A 12,123-nucleotide genomic window follows, 5' to 3' on the forward strand; every position below is an offset into this window, starting at 1 on the left:
ATGTTGCAATGTTCAACCACAAGTGTACAAGTCACTCTTGGAGAAATTCAAGCTTGCTTGAATTTTCTCCCGAGTCACCAAGTTACACGAGTACCTGCCGTTAGCGCCACGGTGGTCCACGAATGCCGTACGGTTATCGCACGAGGTTCCCATGATGTTCAACTCTGGTTAACTCTTGCATCAAGTCGCCCCGTGAGAATGGCCTATTAGAGATGAGAGAGAATTTTGTATCATGTATTCTGGTTTAGTTAGACGATCTTAACTGACTTTGGAAATAGGAGTCTTTGCTTGCAATGCCAAAACGGTCATTCAACTCTCGTGAGGTAGGGGAGCACAGTAGCGCAGCCTTACAGCGCCAGAGACCCAGGTTCAATCCTGACTACGGGTGCTGTCTGTATGGAGTTTGTACGTTCTCCCTGTGACAGCGTGGGTTTTTCCCCGGGTGCTCCGGTTTCCTCCCACACTACAAAGACGTACAGGTTTGTAGGTTTATTGGCTTTGGTAAAGATTGTAAATTGTCCCTAGTGTGTCGGATGGCATTAGTGTAGAGGGATCACAGTGTCGGGCGAAGGGTCTATTTCCATGCTAAACTAAATAGGTTGAAGTAAAAAGTGGTTAAGTTAAGCTTGCATTGCCTTGAAAAATCTTGGATTGTGTTAACAATGGCCAGACCTCACGCCAGAACACCAGGCAATGGTGTGCACGATTATGGCATCTCAAAATTTATTACTGACATTATTAATTCATTCGTTAAAGATTGAAGTTTCCGAATCTAGCATTTAACACGCACAGGAACTTACACATGAGGGTGTGGAGAGTGATTAAGTATAACGGCACTATGACTAACTTTCCACAAACTGGATTCAATCCAACCTTAGCCTCACATGGGAAGTGTTAGTGGTAAAATGAAATAAATATTAAGTGCAAGTGAGTGGCACTGTGGCAGAGTTGCTGCCTGACAGCGACAGATACCCAGGTTTATAGTCATAGAGTCAAAGAGTGTGGAGACGGGCCCTTCGGCCCAACTCGCCCACACTGGCCAACAATGTCCCACTTGCCTGCGCTTGGTCCATATCCCTCAAAACTTGACAATCCATGTACCTGTCTAACTGTTTATTTAACAATGGGATAGTCCCAGCCTCAACTACCTCCTCAGGCAGCGTGTTCCATACCCCCAACACCCTTTGTGTGAAAAAGGATTCCTATTAAATCTTTTCCCCTTCGCCTTGAACCTATGTCCTCTGGTCCTCGATTCCCAAACACTGGGTAAAAGACTCTGTGCATCTACCTGATCTATTCCTCTCATGATTTTGTACACCTCTATAAGATCTCCCCTCATCCTCCTATGCTTCATGGAATAGAGACCCAGCCTACTCAACCTCTCCCTATAGCTCACACCCTCTAGTCCTGGCAACATCCTCGTAAATCTTTTCTAAACATATTCAGCCTTGACAATATCTTTCTTATAACACGGTGCCCAGAAATGAACACAATATTCTAAATCCGGTCTCACCAACGTCTTATACAACTGTAACGTGACCTCCCAACTTCTATACTCAATACTCTGACTGATGAAGGCCAAAGTGCCAAAAGCCTTTTTGACCACCTTATCTACCTGAGACTCGACCTTCAAGGAACCATGCACCTGCACTCCTAGATCCCTCTGCTCTACAACACTACCCAGAGGCCTACCATTTACTGAGTAGGTCCTGCCCTTGTTCGACGTTCCAAAATGCAACACCTCACATTTCTCTGTATTAAATTCCATCAACCATTCCTCCGCCCACCTGGCCAATCGATCCAGATCATGCTGCAATCGTTCACAACCATCTTCACTATCTGCAAAACCACTCACTTTTGTAACATCAGCAAACTTGCTAATCTTGCCCTGTATGTTCTCATCCAAATCATTGATGTAGATGACAAACAGTAACGGGCCCAGCACCGAACCCTGAGACACACCACTAGTCACAGGCCTCCAGTCCGAGAAGCAACCTTCCACCATCCCCCTCTGCTTCCTTCCATGGAGCCAATTTGCTATCCATTCAGCTAGCTCTCCTTGGATCCCATGCAATCTAACCTTCCAGAGCAGCCTAACATGCGGAACCCTGTCAAATGCCTTACTGAAGTCCATGTACACAACATATACAACATATCGACCTTTTTGGTCACGTCTTCAAAAAAATCAATCGGATTTGTGAGACACGACCTCCCACGTATAAAACCATGCTGACTATCCCTAATCAGCCCTTGCCCACCCAACTGCCTGTATATCCTATCCCTCGGAATACTGTCCAGTAACTTACCACCTACAGATGTTAAGCTCACCGGCCTATAGTTCCCAACATTTTCCCTGCAGCCCTTCTAGAAAAGAGGCACAACATTTGCCACCCTCCAGTCTTCCTGTGGCGCATCAATGCGGACCACGTCATCAAGAAAGGTCAACAACGCCTATATTTCCTCAGACAGCTCAAAAAGTTCAGAGTCGATAAACACCTCCTGGTCCGTTTCTATCAATCAATCATTGAAAGCATCATCACCTCCTCAATCACAGTCTGGTACGGTAACACCGATAGTCACTCACTACACAGAATACAACGCATTGTCTCCAAGGCCTCCAGGATCATCAACTCCCCCCTCCCCTCAATCCATTCCAGTTATCTCCAACGTACCTCAAAACGGGCAAAAAAGATCATCTCGGACCACTCCCATCCAGCAAATCACCTTTTTCAGTCTCTCCCTTCGGGGAGGCGCCTCAGGTCACTTGCTACTAAAACCACCCGCTTTAAAAACAGTTTCTTCCCCTCAGCAATAAGAACTCTCAATTCCATCCAATAATCAGACAATAATATGACTTTTGATGTATACAGTGTCTTGTCTATGGTCTTTGTTTGTTCTTTTGCACTATGTATTGTTGGTAAGATTTGTGATTTGTGATGTGGTATGGATGCACTTTATTACGGTGATCTGTGTTATTAGTGGTATGTAACAAAAGCAGTGTACCATCATGTACCGAACCCAAATACCACCAACCCTGGTTGCGTGGCAATTAAAGATTCTATTCTATTCTATTCTATTCCGGCACCTCTCCTGTATTTAAGAACGACGTGTAAATTTCAACCAGGGCTCCGGCAATTTCCTCTCTAGTTTCCCGCAATATTCTCGGATATATCTGATCCGGCCCTGGGGATTTGTCTACCTTCAAACAACTTCGGTACTTCCTCGACAGTAACACTGACTGCTCCCAAGACACTTCCAGTGACTGTTCCAGTTTCCTCCGTCCTACTGTCTTTCTCCTCGATAAATACAGAGGAGAAATACCCATTAGGACCTTGCCTGTCTCCTGTGGCTCCACACAGAGGTGACCGCTTTGATTCCTGAGAGGCCCCACTCTCTCTCTCTAGTTACCCTTTTCCCCCTTATGTATTTATAAAATATTTTGGGATTGTCCTTAATGCTACCTGCCAGAGCTATCTCCTGGCCCCTTTTTGCCCTTCTGATTTCCTTTTTCAGTTTATTCCTTAGTTCCACATCTGGGACGTACACATCCTGAGCTTTCTTCAGCACACTTTTAAAAACATCCCACTTGGCCGATGTTCCTATCCCCTCAAATAACCTGCTCCAGTCAACTTGAGCAAGACCTTCTCTCATTCCCTCAAAGTTGGCCTTTCCCCAGTTGAGCATTTTAACACGTGGACCCTCTCCGTCCCTGTCCACAACTATCTTAAACCTAATCGAACTGTGATCACTTGTCTCAAAAGGCTCCTCCACGCACACTTCATTAACTTGCCCTTCCCAAATTCCCAACAATAGATCCAGTTTAAGAATAAGGGGTAGGCCATGAGATGAGGAAAAACATTTCACCCGGAGTGTTGTGAATCTGTGGAACTCTCTGCCTCAGAAGGCTGTGGAGGCCAATTCTCTGGATGCTTTCAAGAGAGAGTTAGATCAAGCTCTTAAAGATAGTGGAGTCGGGGGATATGGTGAGAAGGCAGGAACGGGGTACTGAATGTGGATGATCAGCCTTGATCACAGTGAATGGCGGTGCTGGCTCAAAAGGCCGAATGGCCTACTCCCGCACCTATTGTCTATTGTCAAAGATAGACACAAATTGGTGGAGTAACTCAGCGGGTCGGGCAGCATCTCTGCAGAAAAGGAATGGGTGACGTTCCGGGTCGGGAAGTGTCAGTGAAACGGTGATTGATTTAAGATTTCTTACTCGTATATCTGTCAATTTTGTTTTATAGTCAAAGATGGCAGAGCGTCGGATGGTTTGTTTTCCTCAAATGAATCGAAGGAAAGAAAAAGTGTTCACAAAATCTTGGTCATTATCACTGGTGGGACAGTCCTTGGTGAAATAAGCCAGACATTGCAACAGTTGGCGTTGGAAGGTGAAATTTATTTCAGCCGACTATTCAATTATTTTTGAAGTCTGCTTTGTTTCCAGACTACAGTTTATAGTAGTAGAAGCTGATGTTCCAAGTAGATATTTTTTTTGTGGATGGAAATAACATTTCAGCTGTTTTACAGAACCAGTGTTAGAGCTCCGAGCCCACATCCACCCAGAAACCTCGGATCTCGGGAGCTGTCCGTGTGAAGTTTGCACGTTCTCCCCGTGACCACATGGTGTTCCAGTTTCCTGCTACATCCCAACGATGTCATAGGGTCCTAAGTGATAGGAGCAGAATTAGGCCATTCGGCCTATCAACTCTGCTCCGCCATTCAATCATGGCTGATCTATCTCTCCCTCCTAACCCCATTCTCCTGCCTTCTCCACGTAACCCATAACACCCGTACTAATCCAGAATCTATCTATCTCTGCCTTAAAATACCCATTGGCTTGGCCTCCACAGCCTTCTGTGGCAAAGAATTCCACAGATTCACCACCCTCTGACTAAAGAAATTCCTCCTCTTCTCGTTCCTAAAGGAACGTCCTTTAATTCTGAGTCTAGGACCTCTGGCCCTAGACTCTCCCACTAGTGGAAGCATCCTCCCCACTTCCACTCTATCCAAGCCTTTCACTATTCGGTTCTTTCTTAAACATCCAAATAAACCAGTCACCAACAGCTTGTATAATTTAGCTTCCAGTTTAAAGACTGATTTTGCACATGTCTATTGCTAAGATTCATTTTTCTCGTTACAAAAACTCAGCCATCTGGACTGCAGTCAAGAGTGTTCCATGGACATGCGTCCCACAACGGAACTATGAAATTCTTTTTAAATGATGAATATTAAGTACAAAAATATTTTTTGAACAATTTGCAGAATTGTTATGAAAAGTATACATGCCTTTTGCTAAAATACTATTTCCTATTCACAAAAGGTCAGCCATCTAGACTGTAAATTATCCATGTTCAGCGCAAAATATTTTTAATGATTAGTACAAGTTATATGAAAAGTATTAATAGCGTTTGATTTAGCTTGCTAAATGTTATAAATGGTCTTTTTTTTAGCAACAACATTTTTATCTACGTCAGAGGTTCTGTCATCGTAAATGTTATCCAATTTTATCCCACAGGTTTTTTCATAATTGTTCTTGGCGTGGATGATGTTGATGAGGCGAATATTACTGATGTCGCAAGCACGCCCAGTCTCAGAGCAACTTTTTATGTTCGTAACTTCAGTGACTTGAACAACATTGGAGGCCAAGTTATTGTGTCCATTTGTCAGACTGTTTCCACAAGTAAGTTTGTTGCTTCATTTGTTGTGTTTATAAGTAGCACAAGTTTTTGGTTTAGTTTAGAGTTACAGCGGCGAAACAGGCCCTTTGGCCGACCAGCAATCCCCACACACTAAAGGACCTGACCCACTCATGCAACATTTTTTTTTGGTGACTTGCCGGCACCCGTCATAGTCACAGCAGGTCGCCGAAAATTTTCAAAATGTGGAAATCACGTGTCGACATGTCGCGGGGTGACTCCTGTTTGGTGGTGACTAGTCGCCCAAAGAGTCGTACCTTTTTCTGGTCGCCGCTGGATTTTCCACATTTTGAAACTTTTCGGCGACGCGATGTTGCCGACAAGTCGCCGAAAACATCGCGTAAGTGGGACAGGCCCTTAACACTATCCTACACACTCTAGGGACAATTTATAATTTTACTAAGCCTATTAACCTACAAACCAGTACGTCTTTGGAGTGTGGGAGGAAACCAGAGATCCCGGAGAAAACCCACGCGGTCACGGGGAAAACGGACAAACTCCACACAGACAGCGTCCGTAGTCGGGATTAAACAGATCGGATAATACTGTCCATAATTGCAATCAAGTCAAACTCTGGTACAATAGGTCGAGCAAAGGGGAAGATACAGAGTGCAGAATATAGTTCTCAGCATTATAACCATATAACCATATAACCATATAACAATTACAGCACGGAAAACAGGCCATCTCAGCCCTTCAAGTCCGTGCCGAACACGTATTTCCCCCTAGTCCCATCTACCTGCACTCAGACCATAACCCTCCATTCCTTTCCCGTCCATATACCTATCCAATTTATTTTTAAATGATAAAAACGAACCTGCCTCCACCATTTCCACTGGAAGCCCATTCCACACAGCTACCACTCTCTGAGTAAAGAAGTTCCCCCTCATGTTACCCCTAAACTTCTGTCCCTTAATTCTCAAGTCATGTCCTCTTGTTTGAATCGTCCCTACTCTCAGTGGGAAAAGCTTATCCACGTCAACTCTGTCTATCCCTCTCATCATTTTAAAGACCTCTATCAAGTCCCCCCCCTTAACCTTCTGCGCTCCAAAGAATAAAGACCTAACTTGTTCAACCTTTCTCTGTAACTTAGTTGCTGAAACCCAGGCAACATTCTAGTAAATCTCCTCTGTACTCTCTCTATTTTGTTGACATCCTTCCTATAATTAGGCGACCAAAATTGTACACTATACTACAGAATTGGCCTCACCAATGCCTTGTACAATTTTAACATTACATCCCAACTTCTATACATTGTAGCGCATCAGTTCTGTGGACAATGTGCACAATGGGGGTGGAAGTGACTCGGATAATACCCTATCTTATGGAAGGATAACCTGTGCCATACACCCTTTGTGTGAAATAGTTACCCCTCAGATTCCTATTAAATCTTCCCCCCTCCCCCCCCTCACCTTAAACCTTTGCCCTCTGTTTCTCGAATCCCCTACTCTGGGCAAGAGGCTCTGTGCATCTCCCCGATCGATTCCTCTCATGATTTTATACACTCATTAGATTAGAATTTTTGGAATCACTTTAGACATGTTACAAAATAGCTAAAATGTTTGCGTTTTTAAAAAAAAAAAAAAAAAAAAAAAAAAAAAATTTAAATAGTGATTTGTTATAAGAGGCACAAGTGGCTGCAGATGCTGGAAACTGTGGTTAAAAATGTGCAGAGCAGCTGGCGGAACTCAGCCGGTCAGATAACATCTGTGGAGGAAATTTGTGATCGACTAACTTAATGTTTCTTCTTTTCAGCTTGTGCTTTGACAAATATTAGAGGCACTGTGGTCCCAGGTATGGAGTACTGTTTGCTTGTTTTAATTCAATTAGTAATAGAGTTATACAGCATGGAAACAGGCCCTTCATCCCACTCATCCATGACACAGATGCCACATCTAAGCTAGTCCCATTTCATAAAATCTTAAGACTATATAATAAAGTGCAGAATCAGGGCAATCATCAAGTCTGCTCCGTCATTTGATTATGGCTCGTTAATTTTTCCCTCAATCCCATTCTCCTGCCTTCTTCCCATAACCCTAGACGCCATTATTAATCATGGACCTGTCAATCTCAATGACTTGGATTCCACAGCTGGCTGTGGCAATGAATTCCGCAGATTCCCTGGTTAAACAATCACCACCCTCTGGCTAAATAAATTCCTCCTCATCTACATTCTAAAGGTGCACCCTTTTATTCTTAGGCTGTGCCCTCTGGTCCTAGACTCTCACGCCACCCCTCTTCACATCCCTTCCTTATTTGGTAGATTTCAAGGAGATGTCCCCTTACCCTGCTGAACTCCAGGGAGTACAGGCCCAGAGCCATGAAATGTGTCTCTTACTTTAACCCCGTTATCCCTGGGATCATTCTTGTTGAGCTCAGGACTCTCTCCAATGTCAGCATTGGTCCTCATTTCGCCCATATCCCCCTAAACCTTTCCTACTCATGTACCTGTCAAAATGGGTTTTAACTGCTGCCTCAAATACCTGCCTCAACTAAACTTCTCTGGCAGCTTATTCCATACAACCACCACCAACAAATTGCCGCTCTCACCTTAAACCAATGTCCTCTGGTTCTTGATTCCCATTCCTGGGGCATGAGACTCTGCATTCACCCTATTGATTCCAATTATATCAATCCTACTGATAAATTGTAGCATTTTCTAAGTATATTTTACAATTAAAATTGCTTTTGGTTTGAAAATCACTCGTATGTTTTGATAATTCTCTTGCAGGTATAAACATGATGGAGGCATTTGGCTTAACAGATAAAGAGTTCTCGGAGCTTGAAGGTGTTGCTATGGATTCTGACATCTTCACAGGTTCACCGTCATTTAGTATTTTTGAAAATGCTCATCTTATACAGAATACAAGGTATGAATTTGACGTTTTCTCTCCCATAACATTTCTAGTTAACATCACCGACTTTCACTGACGCCATTGTTATCTGCCTCCATGCTTCGGCCCACCGAGTCCGCGCCGACCAGCGATCCCCGTACACTAACGCTATCCTGCACACACTAGGGACAATTTACAATTTAAAGAAGCCAAATTAACCTACAAACCTGTGCTTCTTTGGAGAGTGGGTGGAAACCGGAGCACCAGTAGAAAACCCACTCGGGTCACGGCAAGAGCGGGACTCGCTATCAAAACATGGAGGGGACGGGGAACACAATTTTTTGGTGGCCATGCGCACACTCACACACACGCGCGAGGCTTCGGAGGCTCAATCCAGCGCTAAAAGCGGAGATTTTAAAATTGGAATTACTAAACCTTGGGGGGGGGGGGGATGTCCCCCACCTCTCAAAACATGGGGGGGGACGTGTCCCCTCTGGCTCCCCCGGGTTTTCCACCCCTGGGTCACGGAGAGAACGTGCGTGTTCCGTGCAGACGGCACCCGTGGTCAGGATCGAGCTTGTGTCCATGGAGCTGTGAGGCAGCAACTCTACCGCTGGACAGCCCGTGACTTTCCAATCTTCAATGTCCATAATTATCTGTACATATCCTCTCTTGTAGCACTTCCTATTGGTCTGACACCTGTGCCCTACATTTAGTTGGCTTTATGGCCTCAATCCCCTCTCAGTTCCGTCTCTTAACTCCTCGTTTAACCCTGCATCCACTCCTTCACAGTCCCATCCGGCCATCTTCATTCCTATTCGCCACAATAAATTTTTAGCATCAGTTTGTCAGCCAATGTCAATATGGTTGTGCAGTACAAACAAATCTAATGGCTGTTGTGATCTAAACCAATCACAGCACGATAATCATCATTAATTATTGTTCTTAATAATCGTCACTTCTGTGCCATGATTTAAAATATTCTGAAGCTTGATTAGCATGTAGAAAACAATCTCGGAACACAAAGAAGGGAGAGATTGAATTTCTTTTTGCCTTCCATCACAGTGAGGAATGTGGAGGAGTCACTGTGGTGGATGTTTATGTTAAAATGTATTTAGTGTGTTTTGTTGCTTTTTTTGGTATGAATGTATGGCAAATCAAGTTCCTCGTATGTTGCAAAACACACTTGGCTAATATATTATGATTATGATTATAAACCAATTTGCCTGACAGCAGTAGGAGATAAATGGTGGAATCTATCAGTGAGGAAGTTGTAACTTAGAACGTTAGAACATTTGAAGGGTGACGCAGTGATGCAGCTGATAGAGTTGCTGCCTCATAATGTCAGAGACTCGGGTTCGATCCTGACAATGGGTGATGTCTTTACAGAGTTTGTACGTTCTCCCCGTGACCGTGTGGGTTTTCACCGGGTGCTCGGGTTTCTTCCCACACTCCAAAGACGTACAGGTTTGTAGGTTAATTGGCTTCTGTAAATTAGCCCTAGTGTGTGGGATGAGAAAGTGGGTTAAAACAGAACGAGTGGGTGAAAGAGTGATCGATGGTTGGGGCGGATTCAGTGGGCCGAAGGGCCTGTTTCCATGCTGTATCTCTAAAGCTCAAACTGTGCAATCTTCAAACATGCCTGACACTGGGACGTCTATTGAGCAAGGAGGATAGGACCTCACGGACCTTAACCAGGTAAGTGGGGAGATTGGGCCTGGTGGTCAGGGGCTAGACTGGGCTCTGTGAGGAGGAACAGAAGCTTTTCACTGTATCCCGTTACACATGACAATAAACTTACTTGTAACTAAATGTTTATATTTATTTTTCATCGATGGGAAAAATCCTCGGCACCTGATGAGCGGAGGGGGACCCTGAGTAAGATGGCCAAAAATCACAGCCATACGTGGTTGCGTTTTTTCTAAAATCAATATAAAGCGCAAACAGGAAGTGGTCAAGATTAAACTTTTAATTATATAGAAGGCAAAGCAACTTTAATTAGGCAAGGTAACTTTAATTAAGCAAGGCAGCTTTAATTAGGCAAGGCAACATTAATTTGGCAAGGCAACATTAATTAGGCAAGGCAACATTAATTAGGCAACATGGCTTTAGCATTTCCAAACCATAGGCAACACAGCTTTAGCATTTCTAAACCATAGGCAACACAGCTTTAGCATTTCCAAACTATATTTTCCAACCACATTAAGGGCACTGACAGGTCAGTAAAACCACTCACAGATTACTAGATATGTGTTCAGTGTTATTCACAGCTCAGACTGAGAGACGTGACCCTCTCGCTCCCCCATCTTGCAGAGACTGACTGAGGCACTCAACACTTCTGGGTTTTATAGTCCCTCCGGAAGAGGCGTGGCCTTCAGGAGAGAGAATCTCTACAATTTTTAAACACTAATAATTCTTTTATTTTTCATCGATGGGAAAAATCCTCGTACTGCGCAGCGGAGGGGGACTCTGAGGAAGATGGCCAAAAATCGCAGCCATAAGTGGCAGCATTTTTTCTAAAATCAATATACAGAACAACAGGAAGTGGTCAAGATTTTTAGTAATATAGATACGATGATATGACACATATACAGGTACACATGTACCTACACATTAGAAACAAAATCAATAATAGTGCGATAATAGCTGGAAGGTTGGATGTGAGAATGGAGTGTTTGGTGTGGCTGTTAAGTCAGTAACATAGTTGGGATAATGGGAGTTATGTTAATCGGGTCCAGACTGCAGCAGCGTTTAATAACTTCCAGCAGGTCCACCCATCTATAATTACTCATGCTCTCCGCTGACGAGAAAACTGTGTCCGAGGTCCAAACATTACTCATGTTGAAAAGTATCTGGTCAGAATCCTTTTGACATCCTGGACATGAACCAAGACGCACATGATTTTATTTGACAAAAAAGTCCTTTTGCAATCAAGCCCTCTTGTAACTCTGAAATCAACATCCTGTAACCATACTGTGGGTGAATGTTCTTCATTGCGATTCCTTGAGCTGGTGTTAGCTGGCATATTTATCCCCAGTCGAGAGCAATAAGCACATGATACAGTATTACAAACACCTTTTGTTCCATTTCCCCAACCTAGTTCCATTGAATGAATTCAAACTTTTTAGTTTAGTTTAGAAATACAGCGTGGAAACAGGCTCTTCGGCCCACTGAGTCTGTGCAGACCAACGCTCACCCCATACACTAGCACTATCCTACAGAAGAGGGACGAATTACAATTTACAGAAGCCAATTAACCTTCAAATATGTTCAAGAAGGAACTGCAGATGCTGGAAAATCGAAGATACACAAAAATGCTGGAGAAACTCAGCGGGTGCAGCAGCATCTATGGAGCGAAGGAAATAGGTAACGTTTCGGGCTGAAACCCTTCTTCAGTATGTCTTTGGAATATGGAAGGAAACTGGAGCACTCAGGGAAAACCCACACAGTCACAGAGAGAAAATACAAACTCCGTGCAGACAGCACCCGTAGTCAGGATCGAACCCGGGTCTCTGGCGCTGTGAGGCAGCAACTCTACCCCTGTGCCACCATGCTACTTGTTTCTCTTTGACAGCGAATTTTCAAGTTTA

The 12,123-nt window shown here is 43.9% G+C and overlaps 1 protein-coding gene across 4 annotated transcripts in view; it reads left to right on the forward strand.

Annotated features, from left to right (window-relative positions):
• The window catches only part of LOC116986177 (collagen alpha-1(XIV) chain-like), a 110,142-nt gene that overhangs the window by 78,566 nt on the left and 19,453 nt on the right, over window positions 1-12,123 (forward strand). For all 4 annotated transcript variants that reach the window (XM_033041427.1, XM_033041429.1, XM_033041426.1 and 1 more), the window contains 4 exons: window positions 4,248-4,391; window positions 5,519-5,683; window positions 7,455-7,493; window positions 8,431-8,569. In XM_033041427.1, the coding sequence (XP_032897318.1) occupies window positions 4,248-4,391; window positions 5,519-5,683; window positions 7,455-7,493; window positions 8,431-8,569 (487 nt within the window). The remainder of the gene's footprint in view (window positions 1-4,247; window positions 4,392-5,518; window positions 5,684-7,454; window positions 7,494-8,430; window positions 8,570-12,123) is intronic.

Source organism: Amblyraja radiata, chromosome 23 (genome assembly GCF_010909765.2).
Source record: "Amblyraja radiata isolate CabotCenter1 chromosome 23, sAmbRad1.1.pri, whole genome shotgun sequence".
Lineage (NCBI taxonomy): Eukaryota > Metazoa > Chordata > Chondrichthyes > Rajiformes > Rajidae > Amblyraja > Amblyraja radiata.